The sequence below is a fragment of the Corapipo altera genome, unplaced genomic scaffold (assembly GCF_003945725.1).
Source record: "Corapipo altera isolate COAL_440 unplaced genomic scaffold, ASM394572v1 47, whole genome shotgun sequence".
Taxonomy (NCBI): Eukaryota; Metazoa; Chordata; class Aves; order Passeriformes; family Pipridae; genus Corapipo; species Corapipo altera.
This window is the reverse complement of record NW_020884897.1, coordinates 1,552,517-1,577,770: the sequence shown is the minus strand read 5'-3', so window position 1 is coordinate 1,577,770 and position 25,254 is coordinate 1,552,517. Positions and strand designations below refer to the sequence as shown.

At 36.4% G+C, this 25,254-nt stretch overlaps 1 protein-coding gene across 2 annotated transcripts; it reads right to left on the bottom strand.

Moving 5' to 3' along the window:
• Positions 1-564: 564 nt before the first annotated feature.
• ZEB1 (zinc finger E-box binding homeobox 1) lies at positions 565-24,851 on the bottom strand. 2 transcript variants are annotated; one of them, XM_027648428.1, is made up of 8 exons: positions 24,651-24,851; positions 19,351-19,413; positions 17,536-17,697; positions 14,773-14,975; positions 9,609-9,714; positions 6,720-8,530; positions 5,145-5,325; positions 565-3,037 (listed from the first exon to the last, which is right to left on the bottom strand). In XM_027648428.1, exons 4-8 carry the CDS (start codon positions 14,800-14,802, stop codon positions 2,496-2,498), a joined length of 2,670 nt encoding a protein of 889 aa, XP_027504229.1. In that variant the 5' UTR covers positions 14,803-14,975; positions 17,536-17,697; positions 19,351-19,413; positions 24,651-24,851; the 3' UTR covers positions 565-2,495. The 2 variants fall into 2 exon arrangements, with proteins under 2 accessions (XP_027504229.1, XP_027504230.1); XM_027648429.1 differs by lacking the exons at positions 14,773-14,975; positions 17,536-17,697; positions 19,351-19,413; positions 24,651-24,851 and adding an exon at positions 11,218-12,327.
• Positions 24,852-25,254: the final 403 nt, after the last annotated feature.

Here is a 25,254-nt window from a genome sequence, read left to right as displayed (position 1 = left end):
ACTGAGATTGAATTTTAGAGACCATTAAAGAACAGAAACTTTGCTTAAAGACCAGTCTGTAAACTTTGCTTAAACTGCAAAGCACTGTAAACATGCATATGTAATACAGCTTTCAAGGCTTTATACTTACATTGCTGAAATTCTATATCTGTAACGTTGTCACTATTTCTTTGGAAAGTTCAACAGCAATATATACATTAACCTCGTCACGGACAACTAGCTTACTGCTAAGTCAAGAAAACAGTCATAGACTTACCTCATTTAAAAGCAGTCTTATTGAAAGAGAGCATTAAACTGTATATTAGACAGATACAGCAAGAAAAAATAAATCACAAAACCACACAGTTGGTTTTGAAAACTCAGTTCTTCTCCTAACACTGGTAAATCAATAAACTAATGTAGCAATCCCTGTGCCTGCACACAGTCCAACCTTTCTTTCACTTCCGTGCTCCTTACGTAGAACTGAAACTGAGTATCGACACTGAAGCAGGAACAGTGTCTGAGTAGCATCTCATAGAAATAGTTTAAACCCATTTTCTAAATTACCAGAATAATGACAGTAAGTCAGACTTGTTGACGCATTTTATTGTGAGATGGGGAGTCTGGTAAAAAACTAGAAAATGACCATGATGTAACAAGGAACTTAAAAATGAAGTTTCAGATTTGTAACATACATACATGAATACAGGAACAAATTGGCACGAAAATGTTAAACGTTGTTCCCAACACTGTTTATAAGATTATTCTAATTTGGCTTACTAAGGAAATGAGAGTTTTATGGTTAGACTAATCTCTTAAGAAAACTGCAGAGCATCATGCTATTAGTCACACAGTGAATTTCAAAATTTAAGAGCTTTATATTAAAAACTGGGTAAAGGTAAAATGAATTAATTGCAATTGTAAAATTAATACATTCCCGTTTTAATTTATCTGTTCTACAGTCCAAGGCAAGTATAAATGTTAACATAACACTGTTAAATCAAATCTCAATGCAAGAGAACCGATTGCATCTCTACTTTAAATCTTATCAACTTTCCAAATTTTCATACTAAAATATATTATTGTATTAATACAAACTACAGTATTATACACTACACTGTGTAATAAATAAAGAAATATAAAAATAAGACACATAAATATAAAAGTTTTCTAAAACTAAAAAGGTACATATGTCAGTAAGAAGGGTATTAATACTGCCAGGTTTGAAGACATACAGTACAAAATGTTGCACAGATCTATAAACTAAAAGAAATAAAATAATACTGATAGGTAAAAATCAGCTAACATTGTTAATAAATGGGGTCCATAATAACTAACATTTGAAAATACTTATGAGCCAGATAACATGTCATGTATGTGTCTGAAATTAAAGTAAACCAATAAAGCAATAAAGCAGATTAGAAAATTTCCCTTGTAATTATTGTAGAGAAATTCTGCAAGTCAGGTATTAACCCAAAATACCACCAAATAATTAAATAATGAAATATACCAGTGTTCTTACTTCTCTGATGGCTGAGTGTTTTTTTCCCCATGTATAGTTTAGAAGTTTGATACAAATCAACAAATGCTAGTTATTGTAGGCCACACATTGGATAAAGGCTGCTTAGAGCCTTCGTAATACTGATAAATGGCACTTACAGCACACAGGTCTTGCATAAGGCCAAAGGAGATACAAAGCTTCATATCATATCCTTCATATTGTTACTACATACTCAAAACACAATTACAAACACTGTTTTTGACAACTTTCCTGTCCTTACCAGTATTAACACTGTTAGTCCCTGCAATCAGAACTCAACGACAATCTTCTCAACTACATTTTTAACCACATGAGTAAGAAACTTCAGTTCTTCTATCATCTGCTTTCTTAAGGCTAACAATACACTTTAAATGATAATATGCTCTACTACAACATCTAATGTCATAAACTGCTACCTTCTAGGTTGAATTTACAAAGGTAGCCAAGCACTGTTTGCAACTGCATTACAGGTCTCTGCAAAAGGGAATTTTGTAGTGCAGAAGTTCTCACATTTTAAAACATAAGAAAATACTGAAGCGGATTTAGGAAATGTTTTACCATTAAAAAAAAATCATATAAATCTCTCCCAATTGTACAGTTTAAAAATTAATCAACTTAAGAATGAAAATTAATACTGATAAAACAAACAATGCCAGATGCTTGTCTATAAATCAGGTTTCCTACAACCTGTTAAATCTTTGCTTCCAGAGTCACTGTATTTTTCTAATCTGCTTCATGTTATAAACTTGTTCCTAACTTTGAAAACTGTGTGAAAAATTACTAAGTTTGAGGTTCAGGCACACCTGGATTTCTTTTTTTTTTCTTTTCATTTTTTTTTATATATATATTTTTTTACACAGTAGTGAACAGAAATCACAGTATGCAGGCTACTGCGTTTCCATGAAAAGCATGTATAATATAGAACGAACTTCATTACCATTTTCTTTCCTTATAGAAAAAACCTAGCATTTAAGCTTTATTCATTATTTTCTTCTGACACCTGCCCATTATTTTGTATAACTTCTGGGTCTGCATTGCTTGCTTGATTTACAGCTTCATCGTTCTTGTTACCTTCAGTTTTCCCTTCTTCCTCTTCTACTTCTTCTTCCTCTACTTCTTGTAGTTCCCTACATTCTTTTTCTTCCTGAAGTCCTTCTACATCTTTTTCTTCTTCCTCCTCTTCCTCTTTTTCACTGTATTCCTCTTCTTCCCTGGTTAGGCTCTCTCTCTCATCCGAGTCGATCTGCGAGGGAGATGCCCTGACAACCACATGCTCACTACTCAGGACTTCCTGGCCCGTCTCCTCCTGTTCCGTGCTGTCACGCTCCTCTGTCTCTCGTTTGCAATAGGAGTAGCGATGATTCATGTGCTGAGAGTAAGACCCCGAGTGCGAAAACCGCTTTCCACATTTGTCACATTGGTAGGGTTTTTCCCCAGAATGCAGTCGCATGTGTTCGATCAAATGGTGTTTGTGTTTAAATGCTTTTGTACAGATTCCACACTCGTGAGGTCTTTTACCTACAAAATAAAGCACAAACAATGGGCACCTTGTAGCTGAAGTTCTAAAAATTTACCCTGTTGTTTTCATTGTAAAATACTGGTGGTGAATATGTTAGCAACAAGGATTAAACTTTATTTAACAAGATGTTCTGCTCTACACATTATCAGCCTGAGTTTCCCACCTGAGCCCAAAGGACGAGGGTGCAAGGTTACATTGTCACAATTACAAGGGTAATTTGTGAGTTTTTTCAGGAAATCTGATCATAGAAGGATAAACAGATTCTCGGATATAACTTTTAGCACAAAAAAGTGCAAATAAAAATTAGAAAAGGAAACATTTTTCTTGCAGTAAACTACTTCAACTCAAAACGATTTTAACTTTTCTATATTGATGGTGATTTGAAATCAGTCAAGCTTTTATGTTGTTTTTTGTGTATCAAGTCCTTCTTCCATGTTACAGGCAAAAGAAAAATCATTCTAAAATCTAGGTTGACACAGGTAAATGCTTTATGTACAAAACTTGCTGACTACGTATGTATTGACAAGAAAAATCTGCTTTGTTTCACTCAGTTCATTTTCTGCTCTGTTTTCCAGCTTTCTACTTTGTCTTGTTTTTAGAGTCTCTCATAAACCTATCAGGAGCCTAGTAATGTTATTTTGATTTCAGCATCCAAATTTGTTAAACAAAACAAGTTCACAGTCGTAGCCCAAAACTAAAAGTTGAAGACAATGAGACAGCAGTTTTTTGGTCACACTACAGAGATGATCAGCACATCCATTATGCCAAACAAGCAGCAAGGTGGGTGTTGGCCTCTCTTCCAAAGTAACAAGTGATGGGACAAGAGGAAATGGCCTCAAATTGTGCCTGGGGAGGTTTACATTGGATATTAAGAAAAATTTATTCACCGACGGGGTTATCAAGCATTGGAACAGGCTGACCAGGGAAGTGGCTGAGTCACAATCCCTGGAGGGATTTAAAAGACGTGTAAGATGTGACACTTTTGGGATATGGTTTAGTGGTGGGTTGGGCAGTGCAGGGTTAATGGTTGGAGTCAAAGATCTTAAAGGTCTTTTCCAACCTAAATGATTCTATGATTTGAACACTTCATTATTAAAACTGGAATGGAAAGAACAATTGTGTTAGGAAAAGGAGGAGTTAAAAGAGTCTCAGGACAGGAAAGGTGTGAAATTAGATATGCCTAATGAATACAACTTGAGAAACTTGATCAAGTAGTAAAGAAAAAAGAGAATTTGTTATCTTTTTAATTCTACATGTGATATGACAATAAAACAATAATATGTAGAAATATAATTAATATAATATAATAATTCAGCTACTCTGCAAGCCAAGAAAGCAGAGCACCATGAAGAGAGTAGCCAAAAGTTCCAAAGAGTTTATTTTCTGGATGTGGGGAAAGAGGAAATATAGAGCCAGCAGGAAAGAAATATATAATACAAAATCCAATATATATTTGGCACCTAACCTGTAAAAAAAAAAGAATTTTTATTTTAAGACATCACAGAAGAAATAAGAGAGCAAGAGTTACTAATAAAATCCTAAAGATACCAGAACTGGAGCCAAAACGAACAACTATGAAAAATTAAAAATAAAAATCAAAGTGAAAAGGGTGTTCTTTAGGGGTTAGATTCTATGTCCAATGAATAGCTGAAGCTATTAACTTCAGATCATTACAAATGTGGCTCAGTTTGAAAATCCTTCTTGCCACACAGATACGCTGCCTTTCATGTAAAGTATCACACACATACAAGATACTTTTTTCCTAATTCATATTTCTAATTTTTAATTTTTCTTAACTTATGACCAGGCAAGGTAAATTAGAAGTAATACTTCCTCAATTATAGGCTGCGGTTTGAAGCTGATTATTCATAACCCAGATGCAAAACCTCCCCTTTTTCTATTTAGGATTTAGGTCTTACAAATTTAAAGAAAGAAAGAATTGCTGTTCGTCAAAAAAATACACAAAACATGGGTTTCTAAAGAAAGTTGATCACAAGCAATAAGAAAGACTATTACACTTCCCTACAGTGCCTGAAAACTGGATTATAATTGAGATTATCAGTTACACAGAAATAATCATCGGAAATATCTTTTCCTAGTACATACCTGTGTGTTCATACTTATGTCTCAATAATGAGCTGCTCTTCTGGAATATTTTGTCACATAAATCACATGCATACATCCCATTTTCTGTCTTTCTCATTTTTTTCTTTGGGGGCGTTGAATCAGAATCATTTTGATCTTCTACATTGGATACTCCTTCTGAGCTAGTGTCTTGCCTTTCATCCTTCAGAAAAATTACAAAAAAGGTTGAGTTCAATGAAAAACAATAACTCACGTAAACTGAAGCTGCACTGTTATTCAAGTTCATAAATAGCCAAACAAAATTGTTTAGACTTCCATAGTCAAAATGGACAGCTTTGAAGTCCCTGCCACCTTACAAATGCAGAATTCTCAATGGGACTGGCTTTAACACATGCAAATCTGACTGTTGGCCAGGTCTAAGCTGTACTGGCACACAATATTTTAGCATCAATAAAATAAATGCATTGTTAGGATGGAAGAAAAGATTACAGACCTATAAAGTACCTCAGTAAGCTGGAAGAGCAAATTCATCATCTAATTGCATTTTTCAACTAATGTTGGTCACCCACCTTTTGCTGTCTCACAGATTTTATCAAGACTGTACTTTTTTATTGAAGTTTTCACAGATAGGTACTTAAGTTACCATTCGAATTTGCATATTTGACTATCCTCTTCCTCATGAAACTACCACAAATACTACTTAACCCAAAACTGGGGGACTTTGAATGCCTCATTAGTAAATAGTTTTAAAAATACTATAATTGTTGTCTATTTCTAAGCATTTCAATATTTTCTAGTGATATCAGCAGTACCACTACACACAGATTTTAGAATATATTATCAAATCTGAATATAAAAGTGCACATGTTAGCTACCTCAAATGTCTGTCTCATAAACTTTAATGTATAAGCAAACTTGTAACTCTTCAAGGCTCAGTCTTTACATGTGAGTCACTCTTCTGCTCTGTCCCTACCCCAGTGTGCACAGGTACTTCTCAGGAGGACTGACCATGATTAGATCACATCTGGATGTACTCTAGGGAGGAGTAGGACCACATACAGGAATGGCACATGAAGAAGATAAATACCTGCCTGACTTTCAACTGAGAATACATCTGCATTTTGTTTAAAGTGCCATTATGGCACAGGATGAATTCAGCTACTCTGTAAGCCAAGGAAGAAGGGCAGCATGAAAGGAGTAGCAAAAAGTCCCAAAGAGTTTATTTTCTGAATGTGGGAAAAGAGTAGATATGCAGCCAGCAAAAGACAGAAGCCATGGTTTTATTTTGCTTTTTGATCAGGAGAATTAGAAGAATTAGACTGTCCTTTAAACAGTGAGCACTAATGTCCTAGAAAATTAAATATAGTGAAGAACTGAGTAGTTCATGCACAATAGTTTCTGTTAGTCTAGACTCAAGCTGCCTGAGCTAACTAGCTTTGCAGAAGGCTTAACAGTAACACCTATTACCTATTTACAATCAGTAGTTTGTATTTATATTCTTATTTAATTTATCCTGATAGTTTTCTGTTAGTTCAGTATGGATACAGATTGAATACATAATACATACATCATAGAGGAATATGGGGACCGAAGTACCTGATTTCCATTGGCTTGGATCTGTTTTGGTGGTGTCTCATGAACTGCAGGACTAACTGTAGTAGAGTATGTGTAAGCCACCTGTGGAATCAAAATGGTTTGCTTATTGGCAGCGAGAGCTCTCAAGCATGGAACACTGTTCTGGTCAGCAATGGCAACAATTGTAGGTAACTGGGCAGTGACTGTAGGTATAGCAATATTTATGGGATTGGCACTTGGTGGGATTACATTTACAATAGGATCAGAGTCTGTAACACTGTTGTCCTTTTGTGGTTCTTTTTTTGCACAAGTTAAGTTCAAAGGTTCTTCTTGGACAGAATAAACACTGTTCTGGTAAACACTAGTTATGGTAGATCTTTCCAACAGTTCTCCATGTTGCTTTGGTAGCGAAAGGTCAAGAGGTTCGATTTGTGGCTCTTCTTGTACACCCTCTGCTGTGTACGTGAAACCCTGTGAATTTCTTGACGAAGAAAGGTTTAGTGGCGATGCAGATGGCGTGCTACTCTGTGAACCATTTGGAGTTGATCCCCCTGGTAAAGTCTGAGATTTCGTTGTACTGACAGGATTTTGTGAGTTATTTGTGCTGTTCTGCGGTTCGCTCACATCTGTAGTTGCTGCTTGATCATCATTTTCTGTGGGACTGCTTAATTTAACTTGCTCAGGAGAAGATGGTCCAGAAGACGGTACAGAAATTTGTCCAGCCTGCATTTTTTCAAACCACTTTTTTACCACATCCAGTGGTAGGTTTACTGAATCTGCTATTTTTGAAAGCTCTTCTGCGCTTGGTTGTGCATTTAATGCATAATACGCTTTTAGGAGCGATAGAAGGTTCTTTAAAGGTGGCTGACCAGGAGATAAGTTGTTCTCCCCAGTTTCTGATAGGACAGGGGAGTCAGGTTTCTCAGCTTCTGTTCCACTGGGCTGGGGAAGCTGAGGAGGACTTTTTGTTTCATAGTGCTTTAGTTCTTGAAGTGCATTAAGATCCCCTGGACAGTCATCACACAGAAGACAAGTGCTATCATTGGTCTCTCCTTCAAAGTTCTTATCTTTCTCAGACTTCACTGTAAGATCTTCTGGTAATTTTTCATTTTTGCAACTATTTGCAGGAACAGAGTTTTCTTTTTTTAGATTTTGTGGAACAACCTGAAGTTGACTTGGCTGCTCCAAGCTGTAGTTGATGATAATTTTGGTTGTCCCATCTTGGTCAACCAAAGGAAGACTGATAGCTGAAATGAGGGAATGGCCAGGTTGTTGTATAGATGCATTGTTGATTGTTTCTTGTTCTTTGGACGCAAGATTAACATGATTGTTTTCCAGTACTTGCCTTATTACATTACCATCCACTGCCACTTTAAGTACATTTTGAATGTCACTTAAATTGATGCTTATGGGAGACACCAGACCTACTGTTGGTAGAACAACAGCTTGCACCACACCCTGAGGAGAACTGGTTGCCTGCAATGGGCTACCACCACTAAAAACCCCATTCTGCAAAGGGGTTGAACAATTAATTCCTGAAGCAACCACTATGGGTTTGAATTCATAATCCACAGGTTCAGTTTTAATTTGGTTAAGAGGAAGCTGCTCTTGCAAAGGTTTATTTTCTATCTTTTGTCGTATCTGTGGTCTTGCTGGGCTACCTGGTGATGCAGAAAGGGAAGGGGAGGAGCACTGAGACATCTTGAGCCCTGTCCGGGCTCGACCATTCACGGGCATCAAACCAATACACTTCTTACTGCTTATGTGTGAACTGTATGAACCAGAATGGGAAAAACGTTTCTTGCAGTTTGGGCACTCATATGGCTTCTCTCCTAAAGACGAAAAAGAAAGAGGAAAAAAAACCAAGGCATATGCAACAGTTTGCTATGTTACAGTGTAAATTCATCAAACAATAGTAACCACAGAGAATACATCGAAGTGATCTCTCAAATAGTCCTAGGGAAAAAAAAATCTTATACAGTGAATTGAACAGTAAGAGTAATTGCATCATCTACAGCTCTGATCCAAGGCTCCCTTAATAAGTGTGTGATCCACTAGTAGATATAGGGTGGAGCCCACATGATCATGTGTTCCAGTATTTCTCTGTCTATATGACAATTGCAGATTTCATTAAACTCCATTCAAGTAGTACCACTACTAATATCAGAAGCTGCATAAACTACTGCAGAATGGGAAAAAAGAAGAATATGGTTATCTAAAGAAAAACTACAATAAACGCAAATCATAACTGTATAAGAAGCTATGCACATTTTATTGTAGTAAACTCAAGTACAATCTACCCATAGCTTCCTACAATACTTATCAGTTCAGTTAAAGACAGAAATTGAGAATCTCTTTTGAGTGGCCACATTTAACCTATTGTTATATTATATATTAAAATATATTATAGATAACATTTTCTATACATTGGAACTTTTTTAATAAATTGTATGTCACTGTGTCCTGATTCTGCTTTAATATGACTAGTCTTGACTAGTCTTGAATGGTGACAATCACAGCCATGGTAGGAACACACAGATCTTATGTCCTGATCATTATCAATTAAAATTCTCTAGCAAGGCTTATAACACACTGACTGATCTGCAAACATTGAATCAAAAACAGATATGTGAAAAAGGACCAGAAGGATGTCCCCATTTCTTCTGCTACACATCAAGTTTTCCTTAACTGTAAGAGCTTAAGCTGCAAATGTAAATCCTCTTGAGTTTTTCTACATATTCCCTGCACACAGCTGAAGGCTGCAGTCAGTGCTTTCAGTGTCCAAAAGAGAAAAAAAATAAGGAAAACACTAGTACTTTAAACTTAGACATACAAGACGGTTATCACATCAAAGTTATAAAGAATAAAAATGGCAACACTAGTACTCAATTCAATGCTTGATTTATTTACCACTGTGGATTCGTAGGTGCTCCTTTAGGTGATGTTTATATTTAAAAGCTTTTCCACATTCAGTGCACTTGAATTTTCGATTACCACTGGACTGCGTCACATGTCTCTGTAAGAAAGAATTCTTAATTATTGCACAGACCAGCATGTTGGAGAAACATCTTGTATTTTCACATTGTAAGAGAAAAAATGCAATACAAAAATGAAAAGAATCAATCATAATTGTAAGAGATTGAAGGTGGTATGGGTAATGCATGAAAAAGAAACAAATTACAAATCAGGTAAAAACTGAGACACATGTATTCTGAATAAATCTGGTACACTAAAAAGAAAAAAACAAAATAAACCCAAAATACAGTTGCCCCTTCTCCTCAGTTCAGATGGAGCTTACACTGGCAAGCTATGTGAGTAAGAAGCTCCAGGATGCATGCTAATTCTACTTGTGAAAGCAAAAACACCAAGAAAAACCCCAAGCCCACCACCCACAGAATATTTAATGCAGGACAGAAAAACATTAAAGCCTATAAAAGCCTGTTTAAAGTTTAATCAGTTGACTTGGGTTTTCCATTTACATGCTTCCAGTGCTTACTGTTGGCCTTGGATTCCTCTATATAATGATGTCACAGGATTGCTCAAGAGAAGGTAGCTCAGTGACAATAAAGGTACCCTGAGCCACAATTAATTCACAAAGTAAATGCAAAAAACTAAATAAAAATAAATAAAAATATGGAGGGATTTCCCAAGTACATAACATCAAATCTCTTCACTATTTGCTAGTTTAAAAAAAGCAAAAGACAGACATGTAAATATATGTAGTATACATGTGACAAGTATATGTAAGATCTATAATTTTATCACAAACTGTACAACCTTATGAACACGTATTTTTAAAGACAAAAATTACATGCACTTTAGAAGTTGAAGCAGCTGAATTACCAACATGAAATGAAGGAATTAGAAATTTTTCTGTTCATACAAATTGTTTATTAAAAAAAACCCAGCAGCTCCTTTTCTAAGTAGAGCTCACTTGGCAAAAAGATACTCTACCACTATTTGGATGGAGCTGCAGATTTTTGGTAACCAGAGCAAGTAATTTCATAAACTCATTAATGGAACTATTCATGTGCTGTGGGGACACAGCCTTCCCATGGGTAGCCACCACCAACAGGCTGGTGCGGATTAGCTTCCTCTGGTATGAAACCATGGTGGGGAGCTCCTACCTCTCACTTTGGTTCTGCTGTGGTTGGCAGTGCTGGGAGCAGGTGCTCACTTGAGTGCTAAGGATCTTCCCTGAGTGCAGACACGACAACTGTGGGCTGAAAACCACACTGGAGAAACGTGGATGGATAAAAATGCAGGATGATGATCCTGTTCTGACTTATGCCTGCAGATCTGAAGAACCCATGGCCGTGCAGGTTGCTGGATGAAAGTCTGAGCTCTCTGAGATACGAAGTCCAAATTATCAACCCTTCCCGTTCAACACCCTGTCCTCCTTTATATGTTACAAATGCTAAGAGAAGACAAATTGAAGTAAGATAATCTAAATTACTTCCAAGTACTCTAATTTGACAGTTCCCTTGGGATAAGTGTTTGGTTAAGCTGCAGATTTTACCTCTCAGTAGATACTGCTCCCATCCTCCCCAGGGTGGGCTCCTTCCTGCCTCCTCCTAGGCTCTGCAGTGAGGTCTCCACTCTGACTTATCCTGATTAGCACTTGACCCTTATTCCTGGGTTTGTCAGCTGTCTTTTGCTAGTCCATACAGCTTTTCAGCTCTGTTTAACTAAGTCCCTTGAAGATGATGTTTTAGATGATTATAGCTGACTCACTGCATTTCACTTTAATGATCCAACTGCACTGAGTGTAGAGAACTGTGTCAGGATTTACTTAAGCCTGCAGAGAATCAGTTACTACCGTTTGACTTGAGATTACACAAGTTAACGGCTCTCAGGATATATACAGTTACTGCAGATGCTGGACTACATAAATATTCATACTAAATATCAGTGTGTGTATTCAATCTGTCAGAAACGTTTCTGCTCCAGTCTTTAAAATTTAATGTTCTGTTTCTATGGCATGGAAGTCCACATTTATCTTATCAAATTTTTAATGAGTTTTCCTGTTTTCCTGGTCATAGTTATAAGGTGCTTCGAGCTTTCTACTAGGTAGTGTTTCCAAATCTATTTTGCCTTACCTTCTTATATCTGTAATTCTTTATTCGGCTTTCTTGCTGTCCATACTATACTGTTTTACAAATCCGGGACTTTCTCAGAATTACCTTGAAGGATCTTCTTTAAAACTCAGAAATCATAACACTTCTCTAAAGTACCACCCGTGATATTCTTTCACCTTCATGTTCTCAGATTCAAACGGTTTTCCCTGTTTCAGCACTGTTAAAGCCAGTGATGTGTGATATTTTGTGTCTGTGATGTGTGATATATTTTTAATACACTGTACATAACTGCCATTTTCTGCTCATTAAGGAATTAACTGCAGCAGTCAAAGAATACTCGTCTGCACTCCTTCAAGGACTGAAAGAAGAAACATCAGCATTAAGGTCTGTAACTAGCAACTAATAAATCTCTGCATCAAATATTTAGTGTGCTTAGGACTGAAGCAACTCTTTTCACACCAGAGAACCAAAACTAATTATAAGAATCCTCGAAAGCTTTTTGGAAGACAAAAATTACAGGTATATCAGGGTTTTTTCACAGATGGTTTTGACCCTGGTCTTCATAAACTGCCATTTCTCAGAAGTGTGCATGGCACTATGACATTTTGAAAGACTACCTACAGGTGCTTTGTAAATTGATGAGAAAAAAAATTCAACCGAATTTAAGAAGCACTTTTTCATACTTCAAAATCTTTTCTGGTGCTTCACATGTCAAGGCAGACCATACATACCCAGCATCACCTCCTACAAACCGTGAGAGGTGTAGGAGCAGCCAAGGGAGCCATGAGGGACACAGGGCATGGGGAGTAGGGAGCAGTGAAGGAGAAGGTGCAGGTTCTCTGCTGAAGCACAGGTAGCTGCAGTTTGGCATATCTCCCCCTGGCTCAGAAGGAGGCCCAGTGTGCACATACCCCTTTCACTGCCTTCATTATATCAGATTTTATCTTTGCTCTTGCTTCCTCATACAGAACAATTACAAAATTGTCACATGCTGGACATTAACCAGCTAACAAAGCTACTCAAATAATCTACTTTCATGTGAAGTTCTTTGAGAATAAGGCATTATGTTTTAAACATGCAATTGTTTAAGATCCACAACTATAGGTCTATACCTTACTAAGGACACAACTTCATTTTCCATTACACAAAGGATGTAACCATGTACATGCACATGAAGCCAATTTTGAAGATACGACAACTTTAGTGATAATAACAAAACCAAATACATATTTCAAATTTGCCAAATATCTAAACTTTCGTAGTTTTAATTCTGGCTAAGGCTCTAGAGAAAAGAACACACCTAAACAGGTATAATATTGAGTTTCAGATACTTCATAGAAACAACATTAATCAAACAATTGTGCCTTCAAAAGTACAAATCCATTAAAATATATCTGCAGGAATACAATTTTAGCTTCCCTTTGTAGCAATTCTTCTGAGACTGTTTACTCGCTATTTTTTATCTTTTCATTCAAACTACACGCAAATATGGGAAAGGCTTCTATCCCCCCCAACTAGTTTATTCTTCTGCTTTTAGGCTTGTAAATGGAAAAAATTTGAAAATAAATGTGGTAGCTCACAAAAAAGCATTGTTTAAATAGCATTCATAGATTTTATAGTTAGAAATATAAGATGTATATAAGGTGACAGTAACTTTTAAAGTGGAAGCCAAGCCAAAAAGAGAGCAAGACAGAAATAGGAAATATATTCATAGGAAACATATTTGAATAAAAAAGAACTGCCACACTGGAATACACTGGTGAGGCTATTCCAAACCCTGTGAGACAGTAATATCCTTGCAGCATGATGGCCAATACTTCTTTTACCTCTTTAATTTACCCCTGAATGTGAAGGCTCAGGTATAAAAATGTATAATAAATTTTTAAGCCTGTTACATTCTTGGACTTAGTGATACTTTGTAGAATGGAGGTTAATAGATACTGTGTCAAAAAGCATCTCCCTTACCCTAGGATATAGCCTTTCAGTTTAACAAAATATATGTTGTTTGTGAGCTACCAGAAATGTTGAAGCACTTTTACCTTTACCTTCTGTTTTATGTCTTTCTGTTATGTTTGTCTCCTATTTCATCTCTGGAGATTATCAATTTTTCTAGTTTGTCCTCAGAAAGGAACATCTCCAAGCCCCTTTAACCTAGTGGTGGAAAATCTGTACAGTTTTTAATCTGGATAATTCCTGATTGTGTCAATTGGTTCCTGAGCCTCAGAGTGCCCTGATAAGCTATGAAAGTATGTGCTGGGGATGGATAATGGGAGAGTGGGGGATACAAGAAGAAAAGAAAAAGAGGGATAGAAAAAGAAAATCTCCGGATCTTCCGTAGTGATCAGATGGTTAACTCATGGAAGGCATTTCAGGGAATCATGCCCTCAGGTCAGCCCATGAACCAGAGAAAAGAAGCTCATAACATCCTTAGCCTTTTTTGTTGCTTCATTTAGTAGTGAAACACTGTATTTTATGCATTCGTTATTTGTATATTGTCTTCCACCATGAATTGCATTTAAAAACTGTACCTCACAGTTCAAGCAACACAGTGATTTGTTTCTTAAGGGCAAAAATGCTACAGTAAGTTGCGAATCATCCAAACAGGATTTATGAAAGAAAAATGGAAGTGTTTCACAAAAGATTTGAAATTAGATTTGAGTCATAATTTTTATGCAATGTTAGCCAATGAACAGGAAAAAAACTCCAACTAATTACCTATAAATGTAATAAAGAACTTCTGAAAACTAAAATTTAAGCCCAACCATACTGCACAGATGCATGAAAACATAGGAATTCAGATCTCAACTTTTGACAGCTACAAAGAAAGCCTGACTTGAGCAGCAAGCTGAAGTATGCACTTTGGGACTGGAACTTCAGCACACAGATAATCTGGTGTGAACAGTTTACAGCTTACTTGTTCTCGACATTTTTGCCCCCATAAGAAATCACAGTGTTGTTACAGAGAACAATAAATCCTTAATTCAAACGCCACTTACTGGATCTCTTCCTGATTTGTGTGATGTCATGTGGCGGTCGAGCTGCGTTCTGTAGGCAAACGTGTAACTGCACAAGGAGCAACTAAAGTTATCTTCATTCTTTTCATGGCGATATTTGATGTGTTCCTTCAGGGAGGTAAAACGCTTGTACCCTCGGTCACAATATGGGCAAGTGAGCAGCTGGGAAAATGCATCGGGTGTTCCTACACAGGAGAGACAATACACCATATTTAAATAAATGCAAGTTCCAAACTTATTACCACCAACAAACAGGTTTTACATTTACATATGTAAATACGTAAGAAAACATGCAGTTGCTAGAAGCTCCATTTGTTTTAAAAAGGACTAATGATAATTTAGATTTTTTCCACAGGTATTATGCTATTAACTGCACTGTGGTATCGTTCCCCCAGTGTACACTGGAGAGAGTCAGCACAATATGCTGAAGGACAAGGGGGAACGGTTTTAAACTAAAAGAGGGTAGATTGAGACTAGATATAAGGAAAAAATTTTTTATGACGTGGGTGGTAAAACACTGGAACAGGTTGCCCAGAAGGATGGTAGAAGCCCCAGAAACATTCAAGGTCAGGTTGGACAGGGGTCTGAGCAAACTGATCTAGTTGAAGATGTCCCTGCTCATTGCAGGACTACATGACCTTTAATGGTCCCATCCAACCCATTCTATGATTCTATGATATACAGATATGTGTGTGTTAGTGGAACGCACTGTCTGCAGGATAGAAAGGTGAGAGATCAAACATGAGGCCATAAATATGATTCTAATGTGATCTATGGAATATATTTTTTTGGCTTTCATAAAGTTACTTCTGTATTAGTACAAGGAAAAGTGAAATCAGATTGAAGCTGAATAATAATTTCACAAGTCTATTTCTGACATGTCACCATTTATGAAGTTTTATCTCCATCCCTTCTAATCAGCACACATTTACCCTCCATACATAGTAAATTATGAAAAATTACACAGTAAATTATGAAAAATTAATTTATTAAAGAGTTGAAAAAATCTTCCTCTGTAAATTGGTAAAAGTATGTTTAAATAAATGTAGGGTTTGCTGTATTTGATCAAACTATCAACTTATAGGTGTGATATCCTTGAATGACCATTTACTCTTCCACGCTCCACGACAAATAGGAAGCAAATGTTGCAAGGATGCACCTATGCACTGTGCTGAGCATGAGCAGGAAGGAAAGGTGGAAAGTCTTTACTGATTAACATTTTATGCTCTGACGCACGAGGGACACATTTGTATGCACTGTCATTTAAAGTTTCAGAACTATAAAAATTATTAATACTCATAAAATTAACCAGTACTCTAGAAAGTACTTCTGAATTATTTACCTTCATGACCTCTTCCAGTAGTTATCACCATAGACTCATTGTATGTTCTATGAAGTAGCAATTCATTCTGTTTGTGTGGAACTTACTGGCTTTATTTTTACTGAATGTGCCACTGCTCTTGCAACAGTGAAAAGGAAGAGTCAGACTAGTTTTTGTTATTACTAAAAAACACCACCTTTTCTGTCATATCTGTTCTTTTACACTTGTTACAGCAACAATCAAGTTACCACCCCTACTGCACTGGTTTTTGTTGTTCTACCCTTGCTGCTTTTCCTGGTTTAGCTGGGTTGTCCAAAAATGAATCCATCCCCACATATACAGACACAGTATGCTTCCCTTCAATTCTCTTTTTTCCATCTACAATTCAATTCACCTGACATAAAGAATACTCCATTTCAGCACAAATACAACTCAGCGAAAATGTCAGAAGCATGTTAATCTAAATTCTGTTTCCATTGGAGTAAATGGCAAAACGGCAGTTTCCCAAAGTCACTAAAAACTCTGACTCTCTGTTGCTTCTCTTGTCCAATCCACCAGTTTGGAAGCATGTATCTCTAGCAAATGTCACCACATTTTTGGCATTTTCTGTTCCCAAATGATTAAAAACAATGAACATTATTGTTCAGCATTGTCATCTTCAGAATACTTCTCTGTGAAGTTATTGGGATAGGTCCAACTTAAAGTATTATTGCAAATGTGTATTTTTAATGACTACGTGGAAATCACATTGCAAAACTGATTTGACAATCTGTGCCACTGCAACCGCAAATTAAAATCCTAAATCAATCATGCACTTTTTTAAAAAAAAATCTCTAATACATAAAATCTCTTGAGGAATAGAACAAAAGGTTATCATTACCTCTTTCACTGCTCTTCCTCAGACTCCAGTACAGTACTACAGCTACAATGACATTTATCTGTTCAGTTATATATATTTTTGAAAATACTAGGACACGGCAACTCCTAACTGTTTATGCAGGATGTTACTTTCTTTTGAAAAACTGTAAATACTCCAATCAAGAAACACAATCTGGGTGAAACTGTAGTTGTCATAGATTATGGAAGCTGAACACTTCAGAAAGTAGCACAAAATGCAAAATCAATCAGAAGAGTATTTGCCTTCAAATATTTCATGACGAAGAAATGAACAAAGTATGACTCCCCATCTCACTTAGAACACCTTAAGCATGAAACTTCCTCAGAGAAGTCATAGACTGTGCATGTTTTGTTTCACAAATCAAGTAGTAATGTTTTTTGCATGATGATCCCATCCTCTTATAACTATTGAACAAAGGGGTTTTTTCCCTTAAAGTTACATATTTGTCTTGTAAAATGCAACAGAACTTTTGGATGAAGTAGTTAGTAAATTGATTTCATGAGAACTGAACTGGTGACCTATTTACCATTTTCATCCTGACCACTAGCTTCTGGCGTGCCTTGTCTCTGGTCCTCCTCAGGTGCTTCAGGGTAGATAACAGCTGTATCTTCTTGTTGAAGGAATTCTTCAACATTAGGGTCATGGTTTTGCTCATTTTCTGCATCAGAATCACATTCATCTTCTTTTACTAAGAATGAAAAACAAGACACAAATGAAATGAAGAGATCAAAAAGAACATAAATGAGATTCAGTAATTCACACTGCCAGATCTCCCTCTATCCAAAGATTAAAAAACTTTTTACAAATACTAGAGTAGGTCAAGCCCTTTAAGATGCCCGATTATTCCAAGTTTTAAAACGTATAACCAGTAGCATAATGATATTTAAAAACTTAACACAGCTTGCCCCTTCAACTCAGTGCATTTTTATCATTTTAGATTTAGCTGTTCCTCTCAACTTCCCTGCAAATCTTAAATGCAATACTAATTATGATTTAACCTTTGTAGTTTGAAGGCCAGTTTATGATCTTGGTTCCTACATTTGCAAAATGAAACGTGTTGCCTTCAAGACATAATTTTTAATGTTATTTATAATCGTTCATTAGCACAAGCCCAGAAGATATTTAAACTCTGAGTAACAAGGGTTGGCCAGATGAAATGGAGCAAACTTGAACTCCAAGTGGCTTGTTCTCTGGTGTTGAAAATGGCTACCAAAAAGGTTTCACATCTAGTTAACAACCTGCAACATTTTTCAGTTAAAAACTTATGAAAAAAACCCAATGAACAACTGTATTACAAAGTTAGCAGATAATAAATATGTTACTTAATGCTTGTATAATAAATATTTGTACCAAGTATTTGCCTAAATACATTGTTCATAGAGTTTATTTTTACCATGGTAAAACATTCTGTGAGAGCTCTGTCTGCAGCACACTAAATCATGACAGATGTTCTCCACTATTAACGTGAGGTATCTTTTTAATAGGAAAAAATTTTATGATTCATCTCTCAGTGTGAAGTCACATATTCAATTTACAATTTGACACAATCCTTTTATGACATGAGGCAGTCTCTCACATACAGACTGTAATGCAATGCATAATGTAGCTCTCCATACTTGTGTGGAGAGGTCTGACTTCAAAGAAACTGAAAGGAATGTGTGTATCTACAGTTTTAAACATATCAGTGTTTAGATGTAGGGTTTGGTTCGTTAGTTGCTTTTTTGTTTGTTTCTAAATAAGGCTTACTCTGATAATATCTAGTAAGGGCATTTAAAAAAAAACAACAACAACAAACCCAAACAACTTAAAAAAAGTTGGATGGGCTACATGATAACTTTTTGTCAAGAAGAGAAATAGAAAAAATAACAAAGCATCTGTTTTTGTTTGAGTCTGAAACTGAAGTACACATTTAATTTTGCCTTCTGAGTAATCATTACAAACAGGAGTTTGATTTTATTTGAGAATAAAATATAGTATTAGTTTAAGCTTATTTTTGTATAATCTTTACTAGTTTAAAACACTGTCTTTAGACTTGTACAGCTGCATGTTAATCATTGCTATTCCCTGTTTTGCCCTTCAGAGACACGGTGCTGCAGCAGCTCCGTGGTCAGACCTGTGCAAGAGGCTGCTCTGTGACACTGGTCATCGACACCTCCAGGTCACAGACACACAAAAGGTGCCCGGATTACTTTTCCTCAGCTAAAACACTGTTTACAATTTAAGACCTCTAGCAATTTTATAAAGAGAGGTGTGGGAACTCCAAAGGTTTCAGAAGGTTACTCACTTAGCCAAAATTCAACAGAACTTTATGATTAAGGGACTCGGATTAATAAAGAAATACCTGTACATCCAATTACATCTGTCTGAGCTTCAGGCCCCAGGATTTCCTTTGTTTCTTTTCCAGCTGAAATAGCACATTTCACAAAAAGAAGAACAACTATTGAAAAAAGCCCATGAAAAATGCCCCAAAAAAAGCTCCCCCCCAACAACTTAATATATTTATTTTTTCAGTGATGTTTTCAATGTATGTATTGCTTACATTTAAACACAACGTTATTTCAAAAATACAGATTACACATTATTTCAGCAATGTGTGATCAGCTGAACCACGAAGATATTTGATGGTTAAGGAAACAAAATCTTAAAAGGAAGAAGTTCTAAACACTATTATTTCAAGAGAGGTAAAGACATGGACAGTACATTTCTCCAGCAAATACAGAATCAGCTACTTAAATGATTCTGTCTACAAATGTAGCTATCTGAAACACTGGAATATTATTTCCAGAAACCAGACTATCATAAAACAAATACATTTATAATATTTTCTCCAATTAGCAGTTTTCAGAAAGGATTGATAATTTGCTGGTAATGTCTGCAAACACCAACCCAATGTGTTCTCTTTCTTGTAAATCCTCTAGAAACCACTTATGGCTGTGATTGTTTAAACAAAAAAAGGATTTTAAACATGTGCTGCCCACTTCAGAACAACTGTGCAAGATTTCTGTGCATGCAGAAATCTTTCATATATTGATTCCAATACTCAGTATGAGTTTGCAGGTCCCAGACATCCTCAGAACTAACACTGCAGAGCCAACCTGCCACCCAAGCTCTGCCAGCTCTGCTGAGCTGCAGCATTCAAGGATGCAGCATGGAAGTTTTAACTCACTACAGGTTGTTGGTTCAAATCAATACATGGCCCAAGTTGCTCTTCATTTTGATTCACTAGGTACCCTGGACTGGGAAGTTCCCATAGGAAAAGCCACTGTTGACTTTTCTATCAGTACCTGCCTTACAGCAGGAGTACATAAAAAAGCTATGTTGGTTGGTTTGCTCTTTATCAGTCGTATGCTACACTAACATATGTGAAATTAAAACGTTATTTCATAGTTCCATTAGGGAAACCTTGGATGCTTCTGACCTATACTGCAGAAAAAGACTCTCAGGTGATCCAGGAGGTTAGACCACAGAGCTGCTACCATCTGAAATGGCAACTGTTAGACTGTTATTTACCTTATTTCACTCTACCTCAGTGCAGGAAAAAAATCCTTTGGTTTGGCAAGTCAAAAGCCCAGGACGTTCCAGCTTTTTAATTACAGGAGAAGGCAATTTCTCCTTTATGTGGAAGATGATAAATTCTAAAAGAACTTTAAGTTCTCAGACAGTACCAGCTTCCTCAAAGGAAAAGCTTGCTAATTCTGTATACTTTGACCAAATCCCACAGACCCAAAGTATCTGCAAATAGTGACAAACAAGAAATATGTTTAAAAGGAAACTGTAACTCTTTAAACTTACATTAATTTCAATTGCCATCTTAAAAAACCCCAAATAGTCTGTATTTTATTGTTCAATATTGGATTGTGAACTAATTACATTTTTGGCTCACAATACCAGACTTGGTTCAGAATTTGTAAGATGGATAACTAGATGCAATGCAAATTTAAATCCAAAATTTAATTTCTTAAAATCAATCATGATGCAAACTCACAATTTTCCTCTAAAAAGGGTTTGTGATTTTTCTCCATTGTGAAATAGGGTCTATGGAAGAGGGGTAATATCAATAAGTTATTACTCACAGAAATTTAAATTATAGTGTCTCTAGTAAATTCCACTGGCTTCAGTACTAATAAAAGCTATGCTTCCCAAGGGAACGTGAAGGAATTTATGGCATTATAGATTAATGTTAGTGAAGTTAAAATACCTCTCAATTCTAATAATCATAACCTCTCTTTGATACTGTCTCTTCCCAACAGCTAAAAGTGGGGTATAAGACAGGGAGGAGTCCTTTTCCACAGCGGGTGATCTTCTCTAATGCTGTAGGAATAATTAATAATTTGAAAAATGTTAAGTAGAGTTCCTTCTTTATAGTTATGTATGGTCCAAAGAGAAAGGCAACTTTGCAGTTGTGCCCTTAATCCCAGTTATCAACCAGCAAATAGATCTGCTGGGAAGCAACAGAGTGGGATGTGAAGATGGGGGACACTGTTCCATCAAGCAGAAGTCAAAGCTCTGAGTTGCAGAGGAAACTCAAGCTACCTGTTGAATGACAGCTTAAATACAGGTCTCCATGAATAGCATCCAGGGCATGAATATCCATCTTGGCATTACATTTGGACATACCAAATAGTTGTAAAACAGGTTCTTGAGTTTCTATATCTCATCACTGCTTACGAACTGCTGCTTAGAGATATGGTGGGGCTTCCGAGGGTTAAACATGAATGATTTTCAGGTCAGAGGGAACAGTGTTAACTAGCAGCAAACATGCATGACAACTGCTGTCAGAGGTTGCCTGTAAAAATCCCTGCATGGTTAAGACAACTGATCAAATTTAAACCACTAGCAAAATGGAAATTTTGGTTGTAGGCTGAAAGACAAACCTCACTGAAATTTCCACTGCAGTGTTTATCTGCAGAGACGAGAATAAATTCCAAAGCCCATCAAGACAGTTTCTAATTTAAATTCTTTAGAGTTAATTTTCTGATATGTATATAGCAAGCACTATTTGCAGCTTACCTTATTGACTGGTTGTTTGCTTTTTGATCAAAAATATGCCACACTTTTTAACCTTCCTCCTAAAGATTTTGTTTCATCCCTCGACAACCAACCAAATGTTAGAATACACCCTTGAGCACACAGGCTCTATCTAAATTTTCATGAGTTAAAGGAATTTTTGAGTTCCAGGAAGAGCTTAAACATGAAATATAATTTTGTTAATTTTCAAAGATTATTTCAAAGTCTGGAAGTTTTTAAAATCTTCAGTTTTTCAAAGATATTGTAGTTCTAGTTCTGAGACCTCCAGATTTGCTAAATACTTGTAGTACATAATAATGCTTTTTTAAGTGTATTAATACAGGAAGTGTAACCCTTGGTTTGTTTTTTTTTCCTTTTAATTGTAGCATAGGTTTTATTTCTAACTACAGAAAAAAAAAATCATATTACAGAATCATTGCACGCACGACTGCTGGCACACTCTCAACAACTCGTGCAGGATACACGTGGTTCATTTTTTTAAAGCCGTAGGACTGTTTCAGTTAAACCATTTGAGAAACACACCTTATATATAAAACACCTGTTCTGAAGGTCTTTTAGAAATTCAGTTAGAATGACTGGAAACAGAAGGAAACCACTCTGATAAAGAGATACTACGTGTGTTGTTTCTATTCTCGGACATTTGCGAATAGAATAAATATGTAAAAAACTCATTCTGTCAAGTTCAGCTAAACTCAGAACTGCTCAGCACTACTTTACCATTGAAACACAACTTAGTAAAACTGCTGTAGTGTATGTTTTCTAAAAATAATCACCAGTCCTGAAGATGATACTAGTGTAGCACAACACCTACCCCTGTACCTTTCCCTTTATGAGAGAGACCATGCATTGAGTACCTCTCTCTTCAGATTTCTAACAGGTAACCAAGACTGATGATATGATTTTCATCTCAGACATTTCCTTCTAGGAAAGCTATAAAAAGAGTAAATAGTGCTTTACCATAGCAAATCAAAGCTCCATAAAACCTAATGTAGCCTTCATTTTCTCATATAAGCATTGCCAGAAATTCAAACAATTTATTTAAAAAAACCTTATTATCAAATAAAAAAACCCTCCAGCCCACTACAAAAGAGGCTTCAGAATAGTTAATTTTTACAGAAGAAATTTATGGTAGCTGAGCAAGCCTGTATGGCAATTGATTAATTTTTTGTCTGTCTAAGCACCAATGAAATACCGTCTTCATCAGCGAAGACCAAAGCTGAGAGACATTTCCTACACTGTAAATCTACAATCACAGTAGAATTTAAAATTAAATAGAATTTAGAATTTTAGCAAACAAATTTTTAAAGGTTAAAAATGGACATTTGAAATACAGAGTCAAAAAAAGATGCCTTCATGTGTCTAAAGCCCTGAAAACCCACAGAAGGTTGTCTGAGGCAAGAAGATGTGTGATGGGTACATCTCCAGGAAACACCCAGGTCGAAAGGTCTTGACTCAGAACCTCTGGGAGCCAGTGCTCTTCTTCCCTCCCTATTTCAAATTTCCTACACCTATGCTTGCAGAGTTCAAGTCTACACACAGCCCACTTTAATGTAACTGCAATTTCTGATTGATACAGCCTGCAGGAGAGCAAAAATATTACAGAACTAAGAAAATTACCTACCTAATAATTTAGCTCCAAAATACTCATTTCCTGGCACAGCATACCTTGGCAATAACAGCTATGTAAAAACAGGCTGAGTTGATGCTATTCTTTGAACTCTCAGCTGCTCTCTCTCAGCTGGACTGCAGTTAGGGACCATATGACTGCTTTCTGTTTATTTAGATGTGAGGTCATGCACTGGTGCATTAAACCATCAGTTTTAAAAGGTGGATACTAAGAATTGCGGCTGGAGTTCAGACACAAACAGGGATATACTGGAAAACATTCTGCATCTTTCAGGGCATTAAGGCCAAATTCCACAATAAATTTCATTAATTTATGCATCCCAATTTGGCTCAAATGTAAGCATGCTGTGTGATATTATGAAACTCAGTATCTGATTCCACAGTAAAAAAAGCCCATTTCCTGATTGCTTAGAATTTTCAGCTTCTAAAGCTGCTGCATAACATGCACAACATCTACCTCCTTCCAGTGTTTTCAAAATAGAGATTCATTATGATTTACATAGCCAATTCTAAAATGAATAATCAAAAAATCTTTTTTTTCTGTCTATATTTTACAAGGAAAAAGGCAGAAGCAGCTCATGAGGAGAAATTTACATCTGACTATTACTTCTTTTCATGATTTTGGCTTACTGCTTACTCCCCAAGCTGAGCAAATCCTCAAGCTTACAGGGAGCTATGTCAGAGACCTGCTAGGCAAAAAGACTTGGAAAAACTAAAAGCAAGTAGCTCTGATCACCCTTCGGAATGCTGCATCTACAGATCAGAAACTCCCGTTTAACAATGCCAATGGAATTAATGCACCTCTGAATCTGCTTCAAATACTAAATAAAGAACGCAAAGTATGTTACAATAAATACGTCAGAAAACCTCCTTTTTGATTGTGAATATTACATGTCATTTCAGTAATAAAGTAATCAAAAAAGTTCTACTGAATCTCTGTTTTAGAAAACTTTCTCTACATAGCAGTATCAGTGAAAATAAACATACCTTCATCTTCCCAGCAACTGTTTGTACTCCCTTCTCTTTCACTGTTTTCTGGTAACACTATATGGTCTGTTGGCAATTCATCTTCTGGCACACTAGCATCACAGTCTGCTGCATCCGTTACACTTTCTTCTTCCACTATATGCAATTTATCTTCATCATCTGAATCTGAGTTTGCTTCTACCACGTTATTATAATTGGTGACTGTGGACAGACAAAAACAAAATACTGATCAATATACTTTTAATTGACAGCTTGGAGGTCCAAAGTTTTCAGTACTCTGGCCAGATGGTGTATCTGGGGCATCTCCATGGAGTCACATTATTATTTCTTCTTTCCACATGGGGATGGCAGTGCCTTGTGAGCAACTGACAGCTGCTGGGGCTTCCACCACTGTTAGGGACCACGGTACCTCTCACTCGTGCACACCCAGCATAAGGCTGCACAAGGAAAAGCACTGCACAACTCCAGAGCTGGAGCCACAGTGGAGCAACAGCATTCCAACCAGATCATTCCAATTTGGATGCCAGCATTACTGTATGTCTCCTTTAAGATTATTGTGTTCTGGACAATAGTTTGTGAAACAGCACTGATAAACAACATTTTG